This window comes from Parathielavia appendiculata (genome assembly GCF_033297405.1).
Source record: "Parathielavia appendiculata strain CBS 731.68 unplaced genomic scaffold N657scaffold_8, whole genome shotgun sequence".
Taxonomy (NCBI): Eukaryota; Fungi; Ascomycota; class Sordariomycetes; order Sordariales; family Chaetomiaceae; genus Parathielavia; species Parathielavia appendiculata.
This window is the reverse complement of record NW_026944227.1, coordinates 980531-1006009: the sequence shown is the minus strand read 5'-3', so window position 1 is coordinate 1006009 and position 25479 is coordinate 980531. Positions and strand designations below refer to the sequence as shown.

At 56.7% G+C, this 25479-nt stretch overlaps 9 protein-coding genes across 9 annotated transcripts; 4 read left to right on the top strand and 5 right to left on the bottom strand.

Annotated features, from left to right (window-relative positions):
* Positions 1-2552: 2552 nt before the first annotated feature.
* Positions 2553-4343, bottom strand: N657DRAFT_483318 (aldehyde dehydrogenase). The gene is made up of 3 exons (XM_062787586.1): positions 4144-4343; positions 3698-4097; positions 2553-3648 (listed from the first exon to the last, which is right to left on the bottom strand). The coding sequence occupies exons 1-3, from the start codon at positions 4206-4208 to the stop codon at positions 2695-2697; spliced, it is 1419 nt and encodes a 472-aa protein (XP_062646652.1). The 5' UTR covers positions 4209-4343; the 3' UTR covers positions 2553-2694.
* A 1388-nt stretch (positions 4344-5731) lies between these two features.
* N657DRAFT_664693 (uncharacterized protein) lies at positions 5732-7932 on the bottom strand (the record flags this gene model as incomplete). The annotated part of the gene is made up of 5 exons (XM_062795251.1): positions 5732-6410; positions 6497-6630; positions 6695-7002; positions 7077-7473; positions 7855-7932. 5 exons carry the CDS (start codon positions 7930-7932, stop codon positions 5732-5734), a joined length of 1596 nt encoding a protein of 531 aa, XP_062646651.1.
* A 199-nt stretch (positions 7933-8131) lies between these two features.
* On the top strand, positions 8132-9788 carry N657DRAFT_483262 (uncharacterized protein). The gene is made up of 5 exons (XM_062787585.1): positions 8132-8282; positions 8344-8443; positions 8508-8654; positions 8714-9550; positions 9601-9788. The coding sequence occupies exons 1-4, from the start codon at positions 8264-8266 to the stop codon at positions 9480-9482; spliced, it is 1035 nt and encodes a 344-aa protein (XP_062646650.1). The 5' UTR covers positions 8132-8263; the 3' UTR covers positions 9483-9550; positions 9601-9788.
* Positions 9789-10904: 1116 nt separating this feature from the next.
* On the top strand, positions 10905-11965 carry N657DRAFT_598735 (uncharacterized protein). The gene is made up of 4 exons (XM_062790046.1): positions 10905-11020; positions 11071-11114; positions 11175-11272; positions 11325-11965. The coding sequence occupies exons 1-4, from the start codon at positions 10910-10912 to the stop codon at positions 11510-11512; spliced, it is 441 nt and encodes a 146-aa protein (XP_062646649.1). The 5' UTR covers positions 10905-10909; the 3' UTR covers positions 11513-11965.
* Positions 11966-12692: 727 nt separating this feature from the next.
* Positions 12693-16415, top strand: N657DRAFT_483077 (uncharacterized protein). The gene is made up of 3 exons (XM_062787583.1): positions 12693-14198; positions 14246-14776; positions 14832-16415. Exons 1-3 carry the CDS (start codon positions 12782-12784, stop codon positions 16382-16384), a joined length of 3501 nt encoding a protein of 1166 aa, XP_062646648.1. The 5' UTR covers positions 12693-12781; the 3' UTR covers positions 16385-16415.
* Positions 16416-17622: 1207 nt separating this feature from the next.
* N657DRAFT_575086 (uncharacterized protein) lies at positions 17623-20338 on the bottom strand (the record flags this gene model as incomplete). The annotated part of the gene is made up of 4 exons (XM_062789078.1): positions 17623-18484; positions 18540-19228; positions 19295-20128; positions 20186-20338. The coding sequence occupies 4 exons, from the start codon at positions 20336-20338 to the stop codon at positions 17623-17625; spliced, it is 2538 nt and encodes an 845-aa protein (XP_062646647.1).
* Positions 20339-21320: 982 nt separating this feature from the next.
* N657DRAFT_575516 (orotidine 5'-phosphate decarboxylase) lies at positions 21321-22466 on the bottom strand (the record flags this gene model as incomplete). Its single annotated transcript, XM_062789111.1, has 2 exons — positions 21321-21853; positions 21908-22466. The coding sequence occupies 2 exons, from the start codon at positions 22464-22466 to the stop codon at positions 21321-21323; spliced, it is 1092 nt and encodes a 363-aa protein (XP_062646646.1).
* Positions 22467-22832: 366 nt separating this feature from the next.
* Positions 22833-23828, top strand: N657DRAFT_483151 (uncharacterized protein). The gene has a single exon (XM_062787584.1). The coding sequence runs from the start codon at positions 23158-23160 to the stop codon at positions 23749-23751; it is 594 nt and encodes a 197-aa protein (XP_062646645.1). The 5' UTR covers positions 22833-23157; the 3' UTR covers positions 23752-23828.
* Positions 23566-24639, bottom strand: N657DRAFT_646632 (uncharacterized protein). The gene has a single exon (XM_062793158.1). The coding sequence runs from the start codon at positions 24509-24511 to the stop codon at positions 23906-23908; it is 606 nt and encodes a 201-aa protein (XP_062646644.1). The 5' UTR covers positions 24512-24639; the 3' UTR covers positions 23566-23905.
* Between the last annotated feature and the right edge of the window lie 840 nt (positions 24640-25479).

Genomic DNA, 25479 nt, shown 5'->3' with positions numbered 1-25479 from the left:
CAATGCCACCAACCGACGGACTGGGACCTGTTGCTCAAGTTGGTGCCGGCTCGGAGAAACGGGCACTGTAAGGTAACAAAGCCTTGTGCAACCCGAACCTCGTGGCCGATCGTCGCGACCCTCGTCATCTATTGGCACGGCGCCAGCTGTGCTGATGCCCGGATAACCAGTCCTTTCGGCCAACGCCAACGAGCGAGTCGTACGGATCGCCTCGGCCTTGTCTGGAACACCGTGATAGCGCTACCGAGTCACCACCTTCCGTGTCGACATGTCGGTTGATCAAGCTCCGGTCTGCTGTGCGTAACTCATCGCCGGCCAGCGTCCGACAACGAGGTAACTTCAGGGGAGTGCGAGGAGAGCCTGCTGAGCCACATGAGCCGAGTTGGGTGCGTCATCCAAACCCCTGATCCACCCGAGTTGCGGGTGGTTTGAAGCGCGCCCCACGCTTCTGCGGAGGATACGGTCAGCCGGTAAGGCAACCGTTCATCCCTCTCACTTGCCTTGGCATATCTTGTGTCCGTGGCCCTGAGCCACGAGTGATACCTGAGTCAAGGCCTTGTCGTGGGTCGACGGCCGGCCTGAGGAGCAAAAACCAAGCCAAAACTACTCATGGGCATACAGCTCTCCGTTGCAGTTTGGACGTGCCCTAGGACTGCCATGCTCTGTCACGCCCAACATGATACGGACTCGGCTCTGCTCATGCCAGGCAGCATGACCATGCACTTCCCCGCTCGGTAGTGGCGCCTTTAAAGATCCGGGCACCTCCCCGCTGTCTGTAGGCGACGTGACATAACTCGCCCCCTTGACTCAACCTCGGTGAGACGACACCAACAAGCACCAACCGGCCCGCTTCCTCCCCCATATGTCGTTGATCCCTCTTCCCCATGACCTTCCGTTTGTTGCCGTTCCATGGGACCCTCTTGATTCCTGGTGGAGGAGCAGCATTCAACAAGGCAGCTACAGGGCTCCCGGATACGTCTCTGCTTCTCGCCGATTATGTGAACAAAGGCCGTTCTCAGCGGAAACATCCAACCCTCGTTCCCCGGTTCGATACCTCCGTTTTATACCGGTGTAGGCCCCCAAGGCAGATAAATTCTCGGTAGATGGGAAACCCTGCCGTTCATGTCCTGCGTGGTTCGGGGATCTATGGACTGTTGCTCTCGCACTATGTTTGGTGCCATCCGACCGTGGTTGTTTGCGGGAATAACGGGAGTAGGAAACGGTTACCGATAGTTCACCTTGCTCCACGGTGCTGGCAATAGCCTGCCTTGACCTCAGGGATTCCCACCACATGTTCGAATTATGTCTCCCTTGCCGTAGAGGGTGGGCGTTGTTTGCTTGTGGGCTGGTGCTCTGTTGGAGTTTCGATACAGTGTCACCACCTAAGGGCTACCGGAAGTGGTCCGTAGCGATTGGGGGAGTTTCTCTCGGTGAGTGTACGCGTAATGAGAGTCTCCTGACTCCGTGTTGCTTGACCAATATGGCAGCAGCTACCGTATGGCTCCGGGTATTTGGGAGACGCCGAGATGCCGCATTCGTACGGTGCTAGTGGGCGGTACCAAGGGATATCGTAGGCCACCATTTCATCAGGGTGGTTGCCCAGCGGATTGTCGGCATGTTGTCCTTATTGCCGCCTGCAGCCTCTGGCGGCGCCTAATTCCGGTTCATCCGCCCACTGCCGCTTGTGTCCGTGTCATCGGAGTCGCCTGACGGTGCCTGAGGACTATTTCCCCGGGGCGCCGGTACCGAAAGGAGACGAGACTTCTCGATCTGTAACGTCGCAAGGTTGGTGCTGAGGGAACAGCGTCGACTATGGCAGCTCTGGGAAGAGTGTCGGAAAAGCGCAGAGCAACACGTGAAGTGGCTGCCCATGCAGGTTCATTGGTTTTCAGGGGGTGCCATGACCTTAAGTAGCCCATTCTCTGTTCATGCGCAGCTGCGACAATTCCAGAAAGCTCCGCCTTGCAGACGATGAGTCGTTTCCGTATCGGAGACCGGCGTCTTACATCCGGCGCTCCCACCCAGGTGGAAAAGACCAGCATGGAGGATCCCATTGGTTGGAAGGAGACAAAGCTGACTGTGGTACACGTCACAGACAGCCCGATGCTGCGTTATTCCTTGGGCGAGTCAAATTGAGGACGACACTCTTGGAAAAACCCAATCCGTCACTTGGGCATTCATGGCTTCCCGCCCGAACAACTTGTTGCCATCTTTCAGAGCAAACTCCTTATGGAGACTTCTTGTGACCACAGCAACAGCCGACCATCAGCGATGCAAACTCAAAGCAAATCCGCATTGCCAGTATCTGACACATACATCCATTACTCGTCACAGTTTCAGCCGTGAAGAAACATCCATGCCGTTGCCGGGCAGTCTGCACCAGGGAGAGAAGCGTCAGGCCGCCACCTGATATTGACCGCTTCTCCAAGCCAGTCCCGACTTCAAGCAAATTCCAACTCCAAAATAACCCACCATCCTTTTTAAAATAGCTCTCAGGATATTTAGAAAAGCTTGCCCTGCATGTTGATGGCGACACTCTTGTGCTCGGTGTAGTTTGCGAGCGCCTCCTCGCCAAGCTCGCGACCGAGGCCAGAAGCCTTGAACCCGCCGAACGGGACCTGGTGTGAGAGCATGTTGTGACCTATGAGGGTGGTTAGTATCAGTCCCAAAGAGAATTTGGGGGCATGTTGTTGTTTAGTGTGCGCGAGACAGGTGTGGTAGGGACGGTGTTTTCGGATTGGCGTCTTTGTTGGACTTACAGTTGACCCAAACGGTACCGGCCCTGATCTTGTTGGCCACGCGGATGGCAGTATTGAGGTCTTTTGTGTGGACTGACGCGGCCAGGCCGTACTCGGTGTCATTGCCGAGGTGGATGACCTCCTCCTCGTCCTTGAACTTGGCAATGGCGCAGACGGGGCCGAAGATCTCCTCTTGCATGATCTTCATGTCCTGCCTAACGTCGGCGAAAATGGTGGGCTGAATAAAGTAGCCCTTGTCACCGAGGCGTTCGCCGCCCGTCACCACGGTGGCGCCGTCCTTCTTGCCTGACTCAATATACCCCATGATGCGGTCGAATTGCAGCTGACTGACCTGCGGCCCCTGGAAGGTCTCCGGGTGGAAGGGATCGCCGACCTTGTTCTCCTCGGCGCGCTTCTTGAAGGCCGCGACGAACTTGTCGTAAATGCCCTCCTGGACGTATATGCGCGACCCGGCGCAGCAGCACTGGCCGTGGTTGTAATAGATGCCGTAGTTGACCCAGCTGATTGCCTCCTCGATGTCGGCGTCGTTGAAGACAATGTTGGGCGACTTGCCGCCCAGCTCGAGCGTTACCTTCTTCAGGTTGGACGAGGCGGCAGCCTTCATGATAGTCCGCCCAACCGGGGTCGAGCCGGTAAAAGCGATCTTGTCGACGTCCATATGCGACGCGAGCGCTGCGCCGGCCGTCTTGCCGAAGCCAGAAATGATGTTGAGGACCCCCGGAGGGAAGCCCGCCTCCTTTACTAGCTGGGCGAAGACGAGGCCTGAGAGTGGTGTCTGCTCGGCAGTCTTCAGAACAACGGTGTTCCCGGTGGCCAGGGCGGGGCCAATCTTCCATGCAAGCATGAGCAGCGGGAAGTTCCAGGGAATGATCTGACCGCAGACGCCAATCTATTCCAGTTAGCCCCATGCCATCTACCCACGTCTGTAGCATGCATACCGGCTCCCGCCTTGTGTAGTGAAACATGTCCGGGTTAACATCAATCGTCTTGCCCTCGACCTTGTCGGCCCAGCCACCGTAGTACCGGATGCAGCCAACGACGGCGCCGACATCGCCGCGGGCCATAGTGATGGATTTGCCATTGTCGAGCGACTCCACGGCAGCCAGGAGGTCCAGGTTCTTCTCGCACAGGTCGGCCAGCTTCAGCAGCAGGATGCCGCGCTTCTGGGGTGTGGTCCGGCGCCAGACGCCGTCAAAGGCCTTCCGGGCCGCGGCAACGGCAATGTCGACATCCTTCTCGGTGGCCTCGTGCACCGAGCAGATAACTTCCTCTGTGGAGGGGTTGATGACCTCGAACGTCTTCTTCTCAACGCCCTCGACGAACTCATTATTGATAAAGCTGGGTGCATTAGCCTTGGAATTTCAGCGGGCTGAAAACGACTCACAGTCCTGTGGGTTGAGTGTAGGGGCCGGTAATCGGCGTCTTGAGTTCGACGGAAAGGTTAGACATGGCGGTGGTGGATGAGAACAGCCGGGATGATCTAGAGCCAGCTGGGTTGATGAAGGTGGCAGGAGATCAAGTCAGTGGGACACAGACGGAAATGCTGGGCCAGATGAGACGGGGGTCCCGCCCGGAGTATATAAATGCGACGATCACCGAGGTGCCAAGAAGCCGATGAGACAAACGGCTGTGTGGCAAAGATGGGACGGGCGACTACGCAGCTCTATCTCTCCACTCCGCTGGCTCCCAGCAACGGCCGAGTGGAGCGTGGAAGAGGTGAATGGATACGGAACATGAAGCGGGGTTGTTCGGGTCCATTCTCATCGGGTGTGACGATGGCCGAGCGATCGAGGGGCGAATTGGAAGTACTGTATTGCAGGTGTGAGTCGACGGCAGAAGCCATCGCACCCGACCACAGGCCTGCGCCTGGGCCTGGCGAGCCCTGGCGAGCCTGGCAACTTGATGCCGCCCGGGCGTGAGTGAGCAGCTAAGGTACCTTACCTACGATTGCCAAAGGTTCTACCGCGCACCGGGCCGTGTCCTTGCAGCCATCGAGCCGATCCCTGGGGGTGATTCCTCGACATACCCTGACCCTTTCTGCCTCTGCGACAAGTTCACAGAGGAGCCATTGTTTTGTTTCCTATGTCCATGGCACTGCTGCTTGGTTCAGTACGTGAGGCGTCTCCAACAATGGTTGTCTGTTGTGCCATGGTTTCATCCCCGTCTAATTTTCCATTGCGAGTGATTAGTCCCCGCATCTTCCCCGCATTGTGCTTCGGCATCCACAACATGCGGGCCCACCCGGCGCACCAAGCTAAGCCGAGTTGAAGCGATCTCCGTGCTGTGACATGATTGACGCACAGTCAATTGGACAGTGGTTGGGACTACTGTAGCAGTCAACGGATCAAGCCCATGTTTGTGCATTTTCTACGTGTAGGCAAGTAAGGTACCTTCAAGGTATCATGTGCACTGTTTCGTAGCATTGTTCAGATGGTTCGATGGTTGAAGAGACCCCGCACCCATCCGGGAGTCCCAGACTTGAAGCCACCGACTGCACCCTCCCTTCAACAATAATCACGCGGCTCTGTACTCCCGGTCATGGAAGAGCTACATGGAGTTTCGGAAAACTGGAGTCTCATTGGCAGTGACGGGTGGACTGGAGACTTCTTCAACCACAGAAGAGACGGGAGCTGTCAGAGCCTTTGCACAAAATGGGGCAAGGTTAGGATCTCGGGGTAATGTGTAGCGAGGCCGTTGGGGGCGTGGAGAAATGGATTTCGAAGGGTGGCTGTAATGCCCCTGCAACGTCGGCTTCGGAGACCCACCTTGTCATCGGGTCTCCGGACATTGGACCGACCGGAGCGGCGCCATGGCCGAGACCGAACAACTCAACATATAGCAGGGCCAATACCAATTTGCCTTCACCTGAAGCCTAGAGCAAAATGCCAACAAGCAAAAAGACCAGAGCGAAAACCCTAAGCCCCACTCCCTTAAGTCCAGGAGATGGGTAGATATATACCTAGGTAGGCAATCTAACAGACCAAACAAACCGGCTCGGCAAAACACTGATCCCACGTCCGCTCATCGCCCGTCGCCCAAAACCCCTCCAACACCATCTTCGCCACCCGCGGCGTAGCGGACCCATGGTACCGGCTCAGCTCCGCCAGCCTCTCGCCAACCCACCGTTGAACCTCGCGGCCCGCCCTCGCGGCCTCGACGCCGGCGACAATGAGCGGCCACGCCATGCGCCGGCACGCCGCGGGTACGGTGACGGCCTCATCCAGCAGTGCAAACAGCCGGCGCGCGTGCCGCGCCCGCGCGAGGTCCAGCTCGGTCGACGAGGACGGCAGGGCACCGGAGGACTCTAGGGAGAGGATGGCGTAGAGGGCGACGGCCGCGTGATACATGCCACTGAGGAGGCGCCATTCGGGCTGGAAGGTTTTTTTGGCCGCGGTGAAGGTCTCGGGGGAGAAGGACTCGATGCGGGCGAGGAGCTGGGTTGCGGCGAGGGTTGTTTCGGGAGAGGGCGTTGGATGGCGGGTTCGTAAGTCGTTGATTCGAATGATGACGGTGAAGAGCGGGATCGGGCAGCTGATGGAGGGGTAGTAGACTTCGGTGTAGTAGGTTTCGGCGATGCGGAGGGTTTCCGGGAAGGAGGTGAGGTGGAGTTGGTCGTTGCGCGGGCTGGTGGTGTTGGCTAGGACGCTGGTTCTGAGGGGTTTGGGAAGGGCGAGAGATGTTAACGAGCTGTGGGAGGCGATGGTGAAAGGAAGGGGAAGTAGGGTACAGGTACGTACATGAACAGTGCCATCATGCCGAGCTTCATGCCAGGTATGTCGCGCATGACGTCCGCGAAAGGCCCCCAGACGTTGATTAGGCTCAGGTAGGCGTCGATGTGGGTCCGCCAGCAGGGCGTGAAGGATTGTTGAAGCTGTTGACACCGGAGCAGTGCTGGTTAGTGGCACGCAGGAACTGGATGAGTATGAGGATCTTACCATGGCAAAGAAGAGGGTGTAGACGGACACAACGGTCACAATGCTCTTCCGAGTGGTCTCATTGCCAACGAGCTTGGCGATCTCCCGTATCGCGATATCGCGATGACTGTAGAGACGACTCCACATTGGTTTGACGAGCTGACCGGATGTAGGGTCATCTGCCACCTGGATGATTCGGTCGCTGATAACTATTGAGACTAGGGTGTGGACGATGGCCGCGGGAAGGCCTGTTGGGGGGGGCATCGGAAATATAAAGCCAGTAGGGGCCAGTTGGCATTTAGCTAGCTCAGGGTAGATGTGGCCGTTGTCTGGTCCAGAGACGAGACTGGATAAGCATCCAGGTCGACAGGTTATGGGGGCCGGGGTGAAAGGATAGACCCACAGTACAGAATGGCCTCGAAGACGTCAACAATCTCAGGCCGAAGTTCGACAGGGCGTCCGACTTCAATATCCTGCGAGTCCGAGTTCACTTGGCTCTCACTCCGTGCTATGGAGGCTCCTCTCAAGCCACCAGCTGTCGCCGAGGGCCCGGCTTGACTCTTGATGTCATTCGAGTTACACGCCTTTTGTGCAAAAGTCTTTGAGCTGGGAGCCTTTAGGTTCTTCTTCCGCCGTGTGCGTGACATGACCTGGCCAGGGGCAAGCCATGTCAACGGCTTTTTGTCTGCATATCCGGGACACACGATGCGGGCCGCTTGGCATTTGGTGCATACAGGTTGCGTGCTATCGCAGACCAGACGGCGTCGACGACACTCCCAACACTGCAGTCGTTCGGCGACCTCCACGATTTCAAACAGTCTCGTGGGCGGAGTCGGGCGGGGATGGGCTAGACATTGCCGAATATTTTCCTTCTTGGTATCTTGCGCCGTTAGTGATAGGCTCCTGCGCCTTTAAAGAACAGTGCAACTCCTGTACTTGCGGTGGTGAAAAAGTGAGGTGGGAAGCGAGGAAAGTCTGCCCCAGAGCCAGCCCTGTGGCGGTGACGGGGAGAAATCCTTCGCGCCGTCAGAGAGCCTTGGCCACGGTAATACCCCAATTTGGAAGTAACTCTGCAGGTCGCTTCGCCATTGGCTGGTGTTTCATGACGAAGGGGTCCAATTGCACCTATGACATTTGGGACAGCTCCGAGTCGGGTTTGCGCCCTTGACAATCAGACGAACCAACACGGCCATCATGCATTGGGGCTGGGTGGAATTCCCGTCCACTGCTGAGACTGCCATGCAGCAGTCCAAGGACATTGTAGTGACCACTGTGAGGATTACAATACGATTGGCACGAGTGGTGGCTCCCCTATCGATGGGCTTTACTTGTACTTGTACCTTGAATTGCCGGATACGGAAGTTTTCAAGCAAGGCGCTCACGGAGGCCTTGTGTTAGAACGGGGCCATGGCAGGATTTCAATCCCTCTATATATACCACGGTCCTTGCCCACTGTCGATGACATTGAAATCCAAATGTACCCATCGTGAAGCTGAGTCATTGATTCCATCCGTTACTACTCCGCCCACACAGTGCTAGGTATTTGTGTGAAAGCCTGGCAGCAACTGCCGCTACCAGAAGTTTTCGAACATGGCCGACGGCACGCCCGGTAGGTGCTTCGACAACCCTACGATTGCCCTGATGCCCTTGCCTCTAAACCTCAGACACAGTGCCAGGGAGTGTGTGGTTCTATGCTCCGACCAACGTCGCCCCGATCCCGTTCGCCGTCCTGTTTGGGATTTCAGCGGTGTTCCATCTTTGGCAGTGTTTGTAAGTGCGGGAGGTCGGAGGAAGGGGCTTTGTTTGGGGAAGTATTAAGCTGACACTCTCCCAGCCACTACCGCTGCTTCTGGGTAACCGCCTACCTACCGTTCTGCAATGCCCTTTTCACTGCGGGTTTTGCCCTCCGCGAAGTCGGCGCTTTCAACTACGGCAATGTCAACGTCTATCTCGCCAGCACCCTCATGGTGTATATGGCCCCGTATGCCTCTCCCTTTCTGTGCTTACCATCACTCAGCTAACGAGACGGCTGGCATACAGCCCGATTCTCGAACTCGCAAACTACCACATCCTGGGCCGCACGCTCTACTATGTCCCCTACTTCTCGCCCATCCACCCGGGCCGCGTGCTCACCACCCTCGGCTCGCTCTCAGCCATGGTCGAAGTCCTCAACGCCTTGGGCGTCGCCTATCTGACGACCAGCCGCACCCCGGACGCCAAGCACTACGCGCTGGGCAGCAACCTGCTTCGCGCCTCGCTAGCCCTCCAGCTGGCCGTCATCCTGCTGTTCTACTCGCTCGCGGGGCTGTTCCACGTCCGGTGTGCCGGGGCCGGCGTGGGACACCGCCACCGCCGCGTTCGCGCCGTGCTGGTGTCGCTATACGTGAGCATGGCGCTCATCCTCGCACGGACCGTATACCGTGCGGTGGAGCACTTTGCCGCCCCCATCGCAGCGGGTGGTGGTGCTGCTGAGGCCTGGCGCAACCTCAGCCCCGTGATCCGGTACGAGTGGTTCTTTTGGGTGTTTGAGGCCACGCCCATGCTGATCAACGTCCTCATGTGGAACGCGCGCCATCCGCGCATATACTTGCCGCAGAGCTACCGGCAGTACCTGGCGCAGGACGGGGAGACGGAGCTGGACGGCCCAGGCTGGGGGGATAAGCGGAATAAGGTCATGACGCTGGTGGATCCGTTTGGTTTCTTGTCTATGTGTGAGAAGGGGAGGACGGGGGAGCCGTTCTGGGAGAGGAATGGGTATCACCATGTCCTTGTGAACATGAAGGGAACAGAGAGGCAGGCGCCGGTCTGAGCGTAGGTGCCGTGGATATACGTGAATGGGTGGCTTGCGAAGACGTTCCTTGGCTGGGGTATCTGCTCGTCTGTTAGTGTCTTTGCATGACACGCCTGTAAGGTATTCACTTCCTGAGGCCGTGAGGCGATGGACAGTCGTTTGTTTGGATGAGCGACTTCAGCCGAATCTCACAAAGAAGTACTTGATTTGTGTGGGTAACGAGGTTGTGGTCCTTGTGGAAGAGGGACAGGTCTTGCTTGTACGGTTGGTGGGCTGGGACGGTGATATTTTGGGGGGACGGGAGCAGATGCAGAAACTAAGCCTGGATTAGAATGCTGAGACGCGGCGAGTTGATGCCAAAGAGGCAGTTCTAACGATTAAATGTTTGCTTGATTGGGTGACGGAGTGGGAGGGAACCAAAATCAGAAGAATAGATATGTATGATGAGATGGAATTCTACCAAGGCGGGTAAATCAAGTCAGCGGGAAGCGATCGCCCTTTTCCGTCGGAAAGGCATAAGTGTAGAAGGTGCGATCCCATGCCTTGTCGCGGATGTTTTCTTGCTGCCTCACTGGTCAATTGAAATAGAACAGGTCGGGATCTGTCTGGGACACTGGCAGGTCATGAATTCAGGGAAAGCAACCACCTACCTTACATGTATTCAATGAACTTAACGATCTGAATCGTGACTTGAAATCGAGTGAACTCAAGAGGTGTACTTTGAGATGGAACTTGGTACCATCAACAGCTAGCGACGTCCTCTTGCATCATGGATGTGTCCGCAATCCGAAGGTCTGAAGTGCAGGAAGAAAACCGAGACTTGAACCACACTATTAGATCTCGCGGAGAAGGGGGGAAAGGGACAGACTTAGAAGACGGCCAGAGGCATACAACACCAGGCATTCGCTGCCAGGGAGCGGGAACATGCAGACGTGCTCAAGATTGGGAGCAATGTTCACACGTGCAGCTGTACGAGCACGCCTACGCAAAGCCGAGTCGAGCCCTTCATACCTGATGCAGAGGTGCTCAATAGATGGTAGCGAGATACCGTATGCGCTGGGCTCCAGTCGTTTAATTCAGGCAACAGCAATTTTGCTGCCCTCTTTCTGCAAAGATCCGCCACGAGTCGCCTGCATAGGTTGTCGCTTACTCATGAGTCCACGACAAGACCTCGCCTATTCTGTCGCTTACTCATAGGCGGCGACAGAAAGGTTGGTCGCCTGGCGGGACGGGCCGGGCAATCCAGGAGGCTGCATTAGCACGAAAGCCAACACCGAAACGCATGGCGGACCAGGCGACGCTCAGTCCCGTAAGAGAGTGTGGAAGTGACCAGGACAAAAGATATAAAAACCACGGCGTCGAACATCATCTGGGGTAGATAGTTCCAACATTGACCAGCTCACCGACAAGGACAGAATTCATTCCACTTTTCAAGCTCAGCCAAAATGGTTTCGTTCAAGAGCTTGCTTCTCTTGCTTCCTGCCCTCGCCTTCCCAGCCGGTTTTGCTGCACCCACACCGGAGTCCAAGGGAGAGCTCCCTGCTCACGCCGCCGAGGTGTGTTCCAACTATCCGACTGTCTGTTCTGACGGCTTATTCTGAGCCAGATTGTTGCACGCGCTCCCAACACCATCTGGATCTGGGCCGGACCGTGAGCCACCGCCCTAAAAGACATCGCACCAGCATCCGCTGACTCGAGCCACTGGTACAGCAACTACACCGGCCCGTCCATGTCCCTCACTTACTACAAGGTAAACGATTGCGGTACAATTCCTTGGCAGACCCTCGGCTCCATCTGGATACCTGACAGTAGGTCATCCTCCGCAGTAGACGCAGAACCCGGCAACTAACTGCAAGCTAGATATTGTCTGCACCTTTACCGTCAAGCCTGGCGACTGCTGGGACACGCAGGGCAACTTCCGCTCGCAGACCATCTTCCCGTCCGGACTGGCCGATATCCGGCAGTGGTACGAGCCCAGGAAGGCCGACTTCCCGGCTTACTGGTTCAACAATGCCCGCTCGATCCAGTGTGGGGGTTCGAACTTTTAGCGGAGATTGACACTCGGGAAGTCTTCATGTAGATGATTCCGTTGTCTTTCGCCGTATTGCATGACGGGATGCATCAAGGTCGGTAAAGACCTCGTTATCAAGGGGCACTTGGAGAAAGAAAACACCCATGTTTCGAGACAGAAGTTCTGCGGCATTGTGTCAACACTCGTCGTGAAGATATTACATATCTTTGATCGATGACACCTAAGTAGCATACCTCTTGGCTAATTCAGTGTTCTGCGTGTCTCATTAGCTCAATGACGAAATTAGCGAGCCAGCTTCGGTGCTTCGCGTCGTCGAATGGATCGTAATTAGGTGCGACGTTGAGCATGTATATGAGTATGCCCGGTCACTTGTCCGGTCCCGTGCGCGGGACCAGACGAGAGTAATCCCGCTTCAGTTGGCGCAAGTTCTCACGGCCGCACGCATCGCAGCTAGATATCCTTCAGCATGCCGCACCGACTGCATGTGGCCAATTCATGACTTTCTCAGCAACCTAGAAACCTGGGAGGTAAAGCGGGACGAATTGAGCCCTAACCCTGACCGCTGAGATATCGGCCATCGGGACGAATCCAACTCCGACCACCTTAGAGGAGGTTTACAGATTGTATGGGCAAGGAGATCAAGTTCGGTAGCTCTGATTACCGGTATCTTGGAGGGATCGGACAAATTTTGAGTTCTCTACAGCTTGACGACCGTATGTAGCAGGAGTCGAAGTTGCCTCGCCTCATACCTATGCCGTCCGCTTCCCAAGCACAGTGTGCCAATGACTCAGGCCCTTGCCAGCGTTCGGAGGAAACTTCTAGCTCCATATCCGTACTGCAATCAAAGGAAAGGAGCAGGTTGGACAGGCCAAAAGTTCAGCAGCCCCATCAGTCCAATGCATCAAATTCGCTCCTTGGAGGTTAGGTGGTTTTGGGCTCCTGCTGTGATTTTCCGGGTTCCAGCGGAATGTGTATCGGGGAGCTGGGGCTCATCGGTAGGGCTTGAAATTTTCTCCGACATGCCGAGACCGTCTGCTATCTCCAGCCTCTGGTCATCAAGCTCCCTCGCCGCAGCAACGACACCCTTGTCTTGGTGCCCATTGTAAAAGACGGCTAAATCACAAACCAGAAGACTTGTAATCCCATCTACAACCGACATTACCGCTATCGCTGCCGCTCCACGAGGCCCGAACCGAGGATTGCCCCGCAGCTCCAAGACTCCCCGGGCTCGGCCGACAACCACCAACCTCAGCTCAATGGGCATCGCAACCCCGATTTGCCCGCCATGGCCGATGCGACGGAATTAGAAGCCGAGCTTCTTGCCGCCCTGGGCATGTCACAGCCTGGTCTAAGCGGGCTTGCCACGACTGAAGCAGACACGCCCAAACGTCCGGCCCAGCGCGAATTGCAAGGACAACAGCCAGCTCAAGAAACTCCATCCGACCCTCTACCTGCTCCTTCTGTCCCGCCGTCTCTCCTTACTCCGCCTTCTCCCGCTCCTACAGCTCCTGCCCTGCCTCCGCCCGCCGCTTCGAGAGCGACGCCAACCTCAACCCCAATTCCGGGAACCGCTTCGATCCAAACTCCGACACCCCTTGCTCCAGCTTCAGCTCCTGATACGACTGTGACTGCGACTTCCTCCTTACCCGCTCCTGTTTCATCGATTCCCGAACCGCCCTTGGTGCCAGAGCCGAACTTCACGGCCCAATCGCTGGCGCAGGGCCTTGCGGCTTCTACGACCGATCTGGCACCCCAACAGCCCTCGCCGCCCGCGCCTGTGCCTGCTTCCAGCGACGTAAACGGAGCGCGTTCTCCTAAACGCCCCAGGAGCCCAGACGGCCTTGATGAGGCAAACAGTAAGCGACAGAAGACGGATGAGACGGGGCCGAACTCAGCCATCATCACGGGAGCGCCCGGTCTTGACCTTGCGGCCATGCTCAACGATGCCCTTGCCAGTCTCGATCAGCATACGGATCCGACAGGCGGAAATATTATCATGCAAGATGCCGACGTGGCGCAGCCAGCCGCTCCGGTGAGCCCGACACTTGAAGCTGAAAGGGCTGAGAACAAGTTTATGAAGGCTTCGAGCAACCCCTTCTACGTCATGCGCTCCATGAGCCTTCCGGTCCTGGGCAACATTGCGGTTCAAATCTTGCTCAGGCTGTCCCAGCAGGCCCGGGCCGAGACAGAGACCCTCCTAGGCGATCCTGACTCCGAGTTTCGCAAAGCCTACGACATGCTGAGGGACATGTTTCGGGCGACGAGAAGGGCTTTTTCCGACTCGCCTCTGCTCTCTGCAGACGAGCTGGAGATTGCCGACTCGGAAGACCGCGAGACACTACGCATGTCGAATCTGGCCGCAACAGCCGCGAGTGCTTTTGGGGCGCACGACGTACCGTGTCAGGACGTACACGATGCCTTTTTCTCCATCTTCATCCCCGAAGATGGAGAGTACAAGGCGCCTCTGACCGACTTGCTCGTCTCTCTCAAGACACGCCTGTTGCTGAATGCCCTCAATAAGCACGACCATTCCCAGCCGCTCTCGCAGCTTCTGGATACAGTGTTCCCTGTCAATATTGACGAGTCTTTGAAGCAGCGTAGCGGGGATATCCTCCTGAACGCCGATGAGGAAGCGCTCGTCGCCAGGGTTCGGGAGAGGAGGGAGCAGCTGGTGCAGAGCGCCGCTGACGAGTCCATTAAAAGTAAGTGGTCCGCGATATTGACCCCAGAAGCCGCCTAACTGTGACAGAAACTCTCGAGGACGCATCGGCCCCCGAAAACTTTGCCGAGAGCTTAAGCATCTTCTTACAGAGTCACCTCGCCATCGTTGTGGACTACGCTGAGAAGTACGGAGTAAACATCCCCCTGAATGAGGACGATACCGCGATTTCCCAAGATCCAAACGGCGCACAGCATGAGGAGCACGACAGTCTAGCCGCTCTGTTGCAGTCTGCCACATCTCACCTTGCTCAGGCTGAAGGGGACCATGGGCAAGGGAAGGACGCCCTCTCGAATGGAACCGGTTCGAACGGGGTCGCAAAGCAACTCGGTTCTGCAGAGAACGATGATCTAGACCTAAAGAAACTGATCGAAGAGTCGCTATCAACTCACCTTCCCGAGCTGAAGGAACCGGCGGCAAATCAGCCTAGCTCGACAGGACTTCCTGATTTCGATTCTAAGAACTTGGCTTCGTTGATCTCAGAGAAGCTGAAAAGCGAGCTCGACATCCCCACTCACGGGCTCCCAAATCTCTCAGCGTCAGCGCATTCACCCAATACTGGTAAGCTGTTCGTGCCGTCAAGTTTCCATGCTGGAAAGCTAACATTGCAATTCAGCGACAAACTCCCAATCCATGATCCATCCAGTATATCAAGCGTATATGCAGGCTTCGCCTTCTATGGGTTCTATGGGAACAGGTGGGGATGTGCTGCCGCCCAACCAATCCATGCCCACAGCAGCCTTGTATGAGAAGGCTCGGCAAGCGGCCGTTGCCAAGTCTTCCAACACGACGCGGCGTGAAGGCCTGCACTCGACGCGGAGACCCTGGACCCCTGAAGAAGAGAAGGCGCTCATGGCCGGGCTTGACATGGTCAAGGGGCCGCACTGGAGCCAGATCCTCTCGCTGTTTGGGCAAAACGGAACCATCTCCGATATCCTCAAAGACCGGACACAGGTCCAATTGAAGGACAAGGCGAGGAATTTGAAGCTCTTCTTCCTCAAGACGAATTCGGAGATGCCCTACTACCTCCAGAGCGTGACGGGGGAGCTGAAGACCCGGGCACCGGGTCAGGCAGCCCGCAAGGAGGCAGAGGAAAAGGCTCGCATGAATCTGGAAGAGGAGCAGGCCAGGATCCAGGGCATCATGACGTTAGCAAGTGGCCTGCAGAACAACCACCACCCCATCGGAAACACCCCGATCGCCCCGTCCCCTTCGAAGCGAACCAGCCCGACTACCCTCGGGCTTGGGGGAACAGGTGTTGGGACAACCACACATGCTGCCCATGTGACAGCCGGCAATGGTACCACGATGCCCGCAATGCCGGGCCCGCCACGGATCAAAACGGAGCTATCAGACCAGAGCTCGCTGCCGAAGGTCTCGGCATTTCCGCCAATTCAGCCGGCGCCGGCGCCGGGCACCACCGTGCAACAAGGCAGAACCCCGTTGCCAGCGTTGCAGCAGCAACCGGGTACACAACCTCAGCAGCCAAGGCCACCAACCCAGCAGCAATATCAGCAGACCCAGCAGTTTCAGCAACCGCGCCCACAAGAGGTGCGAAAATTGTCGATGCCGATGCCACAACAACAACAACAACAGCAGCGGCTGCCACTTCCACAGCATCAACCACAAGTCCAGCAGCAGCCCCAACCGCAACTGCAACTGCAACCGCAAGCCCCACCTCGAACTTCATCACAAACTCAACAGCAGCAACAACCCCAATCGCAACAACAGCGGCAAGCACAGCCGCAACCGGACCCATCGCGAACACCCGCTCAGGCCCAGGCCCAACCCCAAGCAATTCCCCAAACCCCCGTGGCAGCACAGGCGACAGGGTTACCACCACCACAACAATCCTTATCGCAGACACAGACACAGATACAGACACAGCAACAGTCCCAAGCTCCTGCTCCTTCTTCGGCTCCTCCCCCACCTCCACCACCACAAAGCGTATCCCAACCCTTACCCTTGGCACCACCGCCAATACCGCCCAACCACCATTCCACGCCTCCTGACCACGATACTAAGTTGTTCGAGACTCTGCAGGCTGCTATAGCTGCTTCAACTGCTGGTGAGAGTGGTACTAGTCCTGTTTCTGGGAACACTGCTGGTGCTAGTCCTGCTGCGGCAACGGCTACGGCTACGGCGGTATCGGAGGGGTCGAGGGGTTGAACTAGGCCCAGCCTAGCAGGTTAGGACATGGATGGTTATGGCGATCGAGAGCCGGGATGAATCAAAACGGAAGAGTTATCAAGAGGGCGGGGTTGCATAGTGGCACTGCGTTGGACGGTTCGCATAGGAGCGTGGCGAACAGGGCTGGTGCTAATCGACATACGTCCTCGCGGGTTCTTGCTGTGCTTGGACGTTGGATTTCAAATCTGACCGGATCAGCACAGCAGGGACATAGCACGGAGTGAAGTAACCGGCTGAGCGTCTTTCGCCTGTGGTCGTTCCTGGCTCTCCCGCGCCTCAAAACAGGATGGCATTGGCTAGGGAAGAGGTCAAATGTGGGCATTTGATGATTTTCATTTTACCTGTTTAATTGATACCTTGGGTCATGGGATTGGCGCTGGCGCTGGTACCTCTATTCAACTCATTTGCGGAGAGGGTAGCTACATGCTATGTATGGCTGTATGGGTTGAGTGAGTGTCTGTTTGCGTGAGGCCCAAGGGCTCTCTCGTAACCTACGCTGTCTCCGTCTCTTTCGGCAATGTTGTCTTCAATATCGGTCCCAAGTAGGTGAGCACTGTTAGGACCAACAGACGCGGTCATATTGTCTCATCGAGCGTGGAGTCCTTACTCCCGAGAAATGCGGCACAGGCCGCCCAGGTCCCAGACGGGCTGGCATGGCCTTTAAATGCATGGCTAGGTATTATACAATTCAACCCTGGCTTGTTAGCACGGAACTTAATATAGGCACGCAACTGAAATAGCAACCTTCATCTACCTCTACTTTCACTCTCACTTTCTCCTCTTCCACTTCCTTTCTCATAAGTAGAAGGAAAACAAGTTGAGAGAGATAAAAAGAAGAGGAATTATAAAGGAAGAAAGGGTTAAAAAAATGAAAGGGAATATCAGAGAATAAGGAAGGCAAGAAGTAAGAAATAGAGAAGAATTCAAGAATTAGAGCATGTGAAAAGAAGAATGGAAGCTCGGATACTTACTCCCTAACTATAGGTAGATTGTCCTTTTCTTTTCCAAGTTCCACGCTAAGGTAACAAGCAAACCAGGCCTGGACTTCCACGGGCCGCCTGGATCTAGCTGGGCAAAGTGGGCGGCGGGGCACTCCCTCATGGTTCCAGGAAGGCGGCATGGTTGGCCGACGGTACCCAGGAGAAAAAACATCACGTAATGTTCTCGATACCCTTGCGGTGGTTGGTTTCCAGGGCTTCCCCCTAGAGGGCCGGCCCTCAGAAAGGGGTATACTGATTCAGCAGACTCCAAACGCTATCGTCCCCGAAATCCCCCTGAAACCGACAGGCCGCTGGAAGCTCTCCTCCTCCGCCTTCCGCGGCGCCCATGCCCACGCCCATGCCCACGCCCTCCCCGGCCGTCAACGGCAAGCCGTCCGCATTGTCACCATACCCCAAGCCGTTCCTTCGGACCAGAGTCGGGCACAGATTCTGATAATCCCATCCCGAATCAACGGCCGCCACCGTCGAGCTCCCCATCAGATCGTGATAAAGCAGGTCGCTGGTGGCGTAGATGGGCTGCACGCTGGCCCAGTCAAAGTCATTTGGCGGATTCCAGTCGAGCTGGCCGTCGCTGTTGGAGGTGTTGCTGCCGGCGAAGAGGTCGGGGTCCAGGTTAAAGTTGAAGGATGGCGCGGCGTTGCCCTCCCGCTGAAGCACTCCGCTCGTCTGCGATATCTGAGGAGGGGAGAACTCGTCTTCCGTGGTGGGCGGTGTGAATATGCTGAGACTCGATTTGGAGTCCGTAGACTGGGAAGGGTTAAAACTGGCGTCTACCGTGCTGGATATATCATTGGCAGCGGTATCCCGAGAAGAGCCAGTAAGGCGGCCGTTGGTGATTCCAGCCGGACGACTGGCCGAAATCCCCAGTGATTTCTTCAGTCGCATGTAGATGGCATGAAGCACGCCCAAGGCCGCCTTGGCCAGCGGGTTGCGCTGCGACATGGCCTCGAATCGCTGCACCGCCCACTGGAAGTGCTGCAGCGCGTCCCGCACCAGTTCGGGATGCTCCTTGGGAAATAGGATGTAGATGGATGCCATCAGCACGATGGCGTCGAAGGTGCCAAAAAAGAGGGAGAACCTAGAGCCTGTCAGTCACGCCAGTACCAAAACAAACTCCCGAAAGAGATGCGCACGTCTTGTACAGCTGCGGCTTGAGCGCCATGAAGTGCAGCTTTTGTGCATGCAGCATAGCCAAACTCGCTTTGAGCGCCTCGGTCCTGCTCTTAGGACGGGTAAAGATGTAGGGCCGATGCAGCGCCATCAGCTCGAGGTTCGTCAGCTGCGGCAACATCACCCTCACCATCGGGAGCCAGACGCGGCACTCAGGCAAGTCGTCAAACCGCGTGTCCGGGTTCTGCATCCGAAAGTATGAAGGTGTCCTGGCGTCGAGCTCCAATAGCTGGTTGTGCAGTCGGTCGACCCTTGTAAAGTCCTTCGGGCAGGGCCCCTCCTTCTCCAGCTCAATGATCTCTTTCAGGGGGCTCATCAGATGGTGTGACCAGATTGCTCGGGTCAGGGGCGTGGGGGGGTCGGACTCCCCTCTGGGGCGGACAGGCGTTTTGGAGCGGTCCTTGGGGACGGGGGCGTCGACGGGCAGCGATGGCGGTGCCATGCTCAGGTTGATGTTTGTCGGGCGGCCGAGAACCGATGCCATGTGAATATCCCACTGGGCTAGCATCAACCAAGTTTTCCTCCGCCGCTCCACCTCCCATTGGTTTTCCAGGACACCTTCAGCTCCCTCGCCCCTAGGTTTGGGGTCGAGGCTGTCCCTGTGCAGTCCAATCTCCTGCGCGTCGCGTATTGCAGAGCCGATTGCATGCCACTGCCGCGGTCAGCTTACACCCCCTTCCGAACGAACCTTTCCCCGGGACATTTTGATGCAACCTACCGACTCAGTCACCAAGCCGGCGTACTTCAACCAGCCACATCTCAGCCATCCGGCCACGACATTATTCAACCCCATCCCCCTCTTCCCCAACACTCTCAAAACCTCCACCCCACCATCACTATACTCCCTCGCCAGATCCTCAAACGTCATCCCCCCTGCATACTTGAGCCCTTCCAACCCTTCGTCACCATCATTATCATCAACCACCAACAGCGCCACGGCACAAACCTGCAATACGACCGCCGGAAAAGCCCTCATCTCAGGATTCAAGGCCGCCGGGCCCGGTCCGCCCGCCGCCAGCAAGCTGAACGGCAGACGATACCACTCGCTCAGTTGCGCAGCAAACAGGTCTTCGTCGAGAACGCCATACTGCCAGCCAAACTCGGAGAAGTACAAGGCCGCGAGCTTCTCGATGGCGCTGCGCGGAGGCAGTTGCCGGATAAGCGACCTGTAGCGGTCACGAATGGTCCATGAGTCCTTGGCGGTGTCCGGGGAGGCGAGGGCTGCGGACGTGAGGGTGGGTGAGGTTGGGGAACGAGGGTTGTTGATGGAGGTGCTGGTTTCGATGTGGTGGAGGAAGCCCAGCGTGTTGGCGCCGGTGTGGGAGTAGCCGAAGGATTCTGCTTTGGTGACGGTGCTGGTGGGAGGAGGGTCATGGTCATGGTTATGATTTTGAGCAGCAGAGGCAGTCTTGCTGTCGTCAGGGGCAGACGACGACGCGCCGGCGGTGGCCAGGCTGCCGTGCTTTTTGGCGGTGGGCGCGCCCGTCTCATATCGGCATGCGCTCTGCTTGTTGCGCGATACGCAGTTAGCGCACGGTAACCCGCGATCACACTGAGGGGCGCTGTTAGCTCTCTCTGAGGAAGGAGAAAGGAAACGGGGCGGTGGGACCTTTTGTTTTCGCCGATGACATTCGATGCATGAGATTACGATTCTTCTCCGCTTCCGGGGTGGCGGCCGAGCCTCTTGCTTTTCTAACACTTTGGCATCGTTCCAGGTCGCGCCGACACCAGGCGAGCCCTCTTCGGGACTTGTTGAAGACATGGAATGCGGCGGTATTAATGTCGGCAACTCAGCAGCCAGAATTCTTACTGGCGAAAACGAGATGCCTGTGTAAGTCGACGTCGTGACCATAATCAAGACGTGAAGACCAAGATCGTGAAATGGGCGCTCAATCGGGGGATCACTGTTGGCAGGACGGGCATGGATCCGAATATGATGGCGCAGGAGATTGGTCAGCATCCAGAAGCGGGCCAGGCCGGGGACGGACAAGGCCCATTCGCAAGCCTTGGTACGGATTACAATCCAGCCCTGACATCAATGAGATGAGAGAAATCAAGGAACATGAGAAAAGAACATAGAAGAAAAAAATATTGGAATAAGAAAGATGAGAAGTAAGAGAAGAGGAAAGAAAATGCTCAAGATACTGAGAAAGAGGAAGAGGAGGAAAGAAAGAATAAGTCAAAACAGGGTTACCTTAAAAGACGCGGAGGTATTAATGTTCATACCCAAGATACCCAAGTTCCGCGCCAACAAACCAACCAGGATTGACTTGTATCGTGGGGCCGTTACCGACTCCAACGCGTGCTCCGGCCCTGTCCGTTAAAGACCGGCGAGACGGCATTGTGGGCAGACCGAGCCGGATCCAGCCCCGTACAGAACGCTTGGCACAAGTAAGTTTTGGCCACTAAGTAGCTGGGTGGCCTTCGGATCGCAACCTAGGGTGAAGAAATGTATATAAGACGAGCAACGCAACATGCTGCAAAGCCTTTGTTCTCCTGATCTCGGGTCGGTATTGTACAGCGCCGAGATACCCATCAGCAGCTCTATATCGCGGTAAACCGCCTGCTTCCTCATTAATCCGCCGTGAATTTCCTCATCGCCTAGATGTATAGAAGCGCGCTGAATCACTCTTAAATTTGCTTTTAACAGCCGTATCCCGCGTGTTTGCTGTGTCCCAATCTTCCCGCTCTCCGTGGGTGAATCCGTTATGGATTATGATGGATACGCTCGAGTCCGCCCGGCACTACGCCAGACGCCCCAGGTACGCCTTCCAGCCTCTTCTCCTGTACCGCTCGGCCTCCGACGGCGGGTCGGCGGCCTCGATGATGCCGCGCCCGACAATGATGATGTCGGTGCCGCAGATGGTGATGAGTCTACTCGGCGTGTTGTACTGCTGCCCGAGGCCGTCGCCTTCAACCTGGCCGTTCTCCTCCTCGCCTGGCGGCGGCAGCTTGCAGCCCGGCGTCATGTGGATGAAGGTGTCGTCGGGCGCCGAGTTGAGCGCCTCCTGCGAGACGTAGCCCATGACGAAGCCCTTGTGCTCGCGCGCCGCCTCGACGCAGGCCTGCGTGTACTCCCTGGTCATGAGGCAGCCCTTGGACGACATCTGGGCCAGCAGCAGCAGGCCGCGGTCCATGGGCGCCTCCTCGATGCCCGGGAACACTGCGTCGTCGCCCTGGTCGTGGTGGCTCTTGGTCAGGCGCGGCGAGTCGGCAGGCTCGAACGACTGCGTCACCGTCGTAATGGAGACGATGCTCCCTTTCCGGCCGTCAACGTCTGTGTTGTCCCTCTCGTGCTGGTCGCTGACGTCGAGCATCTCACCTTTGCCACCGTCTCTCTGCCGAGTTTGGGCCTGCTCCTGCGCATCCGAATCGTCAAAACGGTCCGACACGGGCGTGCCCACCGTGACCGACGTCTTGACCTCGTAGTGGATGCGCTCCTTCCACTTGGTGGCCGCCTCGGCCAAAGCCCGCACCATGTCCTTGCCGGCGTCGATGTTGGCGTTGGTGATGTGGGCCCACTCTATTATGCGCGCCGTGCCGGCCGTGTATTGCATCTGGACCGTCTTGCCGATGTCGACAAACTTGCGGTCCTCGAAGATGAGGAAGCCGTGCTTCCTCGCGAGGGCGGCCAGCTTGGCGCCGGTGCCCGTCTGCGGGTTGTAGTCCCATCCCGAGATCAGGTCGTAGTGCGTCTTGAGCACCACGATGGACGGGCCCACCTTGTCGGCCAGCGTCAGGAGCTCCCGGGCCGTGGTCACGTCGGCGCTGAGGCAGAGGTTCGAGGCCTTGAGGTCCATCAACCGGAACAGGTAGCGGGTGAGCGGGTGCGCGGCCGTCCTGGCCCTGTCGGCGAAGGTCTGCTTGAGAGTTGGATGGCGGTCCGCCATCTTATCCCGTCACGGTGGTCGGGGTTCCTGAAGACGAATTGAACGGAAAAGGCACAGCAGCGTTGAGGTCAAGCAAGCGGCGTGTCTCGAGTGCGTCGAGGAGGCCTGTTGCTCGCTTTTGTATGCGGTGTGTGCATGCGCTTTCGCCAAGGTGAAGACTGTGGCGCCCGGTATTTACCGGCAGCTTGGTTGCGACCCGCTACCCGCGGTAATGCAAGAGTGCCCAAGCGACGGTGTGCTGGAGACTGACTAGCGACGCCAAGGGCGAGAGTCTCTGCTGTTGTGGCGTCTCTGCTGTGTGATGTTGCGGCCGAGATGGCGCACTAGCGGAGTTCACCGATGAAGCAACAGTGAGACGTGAGACGTGATTGGGCTCCGCCGCTCCGGTTTAGGTTGCGCCTCTATGACGATCCGTGACGGCGAGAAATGTGTCGACAGGAATGATGAGCGAGATCTTTTGGAGTAAGTTTCCGACAGAGCTGGTTTGGCGGGTCCAAAAAGTCCAGTGTGTGTGGGTGCGAAGTTTTACAACCCCGCAGACGGAGGCCAGGTACTTGTTCTGAAGCAAATAGGGGAGCGGGACCTTAGACTGAGCTAAGAATGGAAATTGAACGTCAATCGGAGCATTGATTCAGCCTTCTAACCTCCAAGTACTCTGTGTACGACTGACGGGAAAACTACACAAGCCCAGATGGCACGCGGCCTTGGAAGGTCTTTTTTATACACGAGAGGTCAAAGACATGTAGACAAGCTATTTGTCTGGTTGTGCTGTGCTTTGAAGACGACCCTGCGCTCTGACAAGCCCGTCGGTTCCAGGCCCCCGAGATTCAAAGCCAAGGGGTCTCGAGCAAGCCAAGGCAAACGGATGCCATGCCGGCCAGTCGATGCAGCCTTGGCGTCGACCCGAATAGGGCATTGGAACGATGCAATGCAAGTTGAGCGTCAATGCATGAAGACGAACCAAAGAACAGCACGGGGAAAAGAAAGAACCTGGAAGTACGGAGCAGGTCAGCCTGGCCCGAAGGTGCAAGCAGGAGCTTGTCCGATGTCGAGGGGTCAGAGTAGCCGCCCCACTGCAGTTGTTGCTTCCTGTGCCGTTCCCCAAGTTCCTCCTTGCGACCCCTGCCGCTGCGGCGCAGGGACCGTTCCTTCTTTTGGCTCGAGCCCTGCTTGGTCCCTTTGTTGGGGTCAAACTGCAGGCACGGACCGAATCTCAGCCCACCGCCGTCCATCATGCTCGGCTTCAAACCTTGGTCCAACGTCAAGAGAGATTGACCAGCGTTGAGTGTTGCGCAGTGAGCGCCGAAGGAGTCCCTTGCATGCTCAGTGCGGAGTACTTGACATCCGTCCCGAGGTGATGCAATGCCGTCTCACCAGAGATATAGCCGTACCGCGGGTGGCTTCAGGAATCGAGACATTGTGCAACAAGCTTGGATAGATCAAGCATCCCGTTGGCCGTGTACGGTAGATCTTGTTGATGATTGCACTGTTCTTCCTGCACTGGTATCGTTAGGTGGGGGCCAGTTAAGGCACGGTTGATCGACTTTCCCGCGGTTCGAGATGCAGCAGCTGCATGTCTGCTGTGTTGGCAGTCCGAGCAGCCAACACAGCGTGGTTTCAATGAACCCTCTCGGAGGCAACGAGCTCGCTTGCACCGCGATGGACCAAGAAAGATCCATTTTCGCGCACCCGGCTGGAACCTTAGTCGCAACTTCAATTTCGTAAATGCTTTGGCTTTCAAGTTCCTGCGTCTGCCTTCTGATTTGCTCTGCAGTGTCCGGAGCGGAATTCCGGCGGCGACCCACTCTTCTGGCCAGACTGCGCCAGGCCAGCTCTTTTCTGCTGCAAGTCGCCGGCTCTTCTGCAGTGCTCACGAGCCTGCATCCCTCGAAGAAATGCAGCACAGACCCCATCAGACTCGCTGAGCATCGGACCGCGAGATCTACCTCCGTACGAACCGACAGTCGCGGTCCACCGCCTCGAAGCTGGGGATGATTTGTTAGAAATTGTCGCATTGCAATGCGGACAAATGCGGTTAGGGACATCACCACAGGAGTCTTGTAGTAGAAGAGGGGATTGAGAACCTCGAAAATTGATTAGATACTTTGAGTGAATTGTCCGACGAGGGTCTGCACGGGCCATATCGCTCTGATAATGGCATGACTGATACTTGATCGGCCCGCTGTTGCGATCCACTGGGCGATAGTTTGAAATATCAGTGGGTGAATCGAGTGTCTCCAGGTTCTGCACGTTGCCTCGGTAGTTTCAGCCCTAGGTATTGGCAATGACCTGCATGCCGATTCCAGTGGACAATGGCGCCATCTTCGGCGTCATCAACACGGTTTCAAGGTCAGTGGAGAGGTACCGTATTATCTCAACCAATTGGGTTTTCAAGTAGCAGGGCTACCTCTACCACATTGGCTTTTCCCTTCGCTTTCCCCTCTCTTTCCGCTCAGCGGGCGTCCCTCAGCCAATCGCCCTGCTAGTGAAAACCCAATCGGCTAAGAAAATACGGTACTTGTACCCAGACAGTCAAGTGGAACACCTGCCGCGCCGGACTGAAACTCCTTTGGCTGTTGGAGCCTGCCCGTTTGTAAGTATCATACATAAGTATTACACTGTATCTTACAGCAGCTTTATCGATAGTTATCCCTGCCAAGCTCGGGCACAACGCGGCCTCCGTCATTGATGCATCGCATGGTATCACAGGTCCGAGCGTACCAAAAACCCGGTTTTCGGTCCGCCAAAAACCGGCGGGTCCTCATTTTCCCCGCCAAATTCGGCTCCGTGCTTGCAGGTCATTTGCCTTGGTGGGCCTTCGATTTCTCGTGGAAAACCCAATACAAAACGCGCGCGGCCCGCAGAAAGAAATGGCGAAGTAGAAGGCCACGTGACTAGACTTTACGTGCGCAGACCTTCCAAAAGACGCGACGACGGCGAGAAATAACGTTACGCAGCGCAGAGAGCATCGGCACTCAAACACCACTGCTGTCCACGGTTACCACCCTAGGAC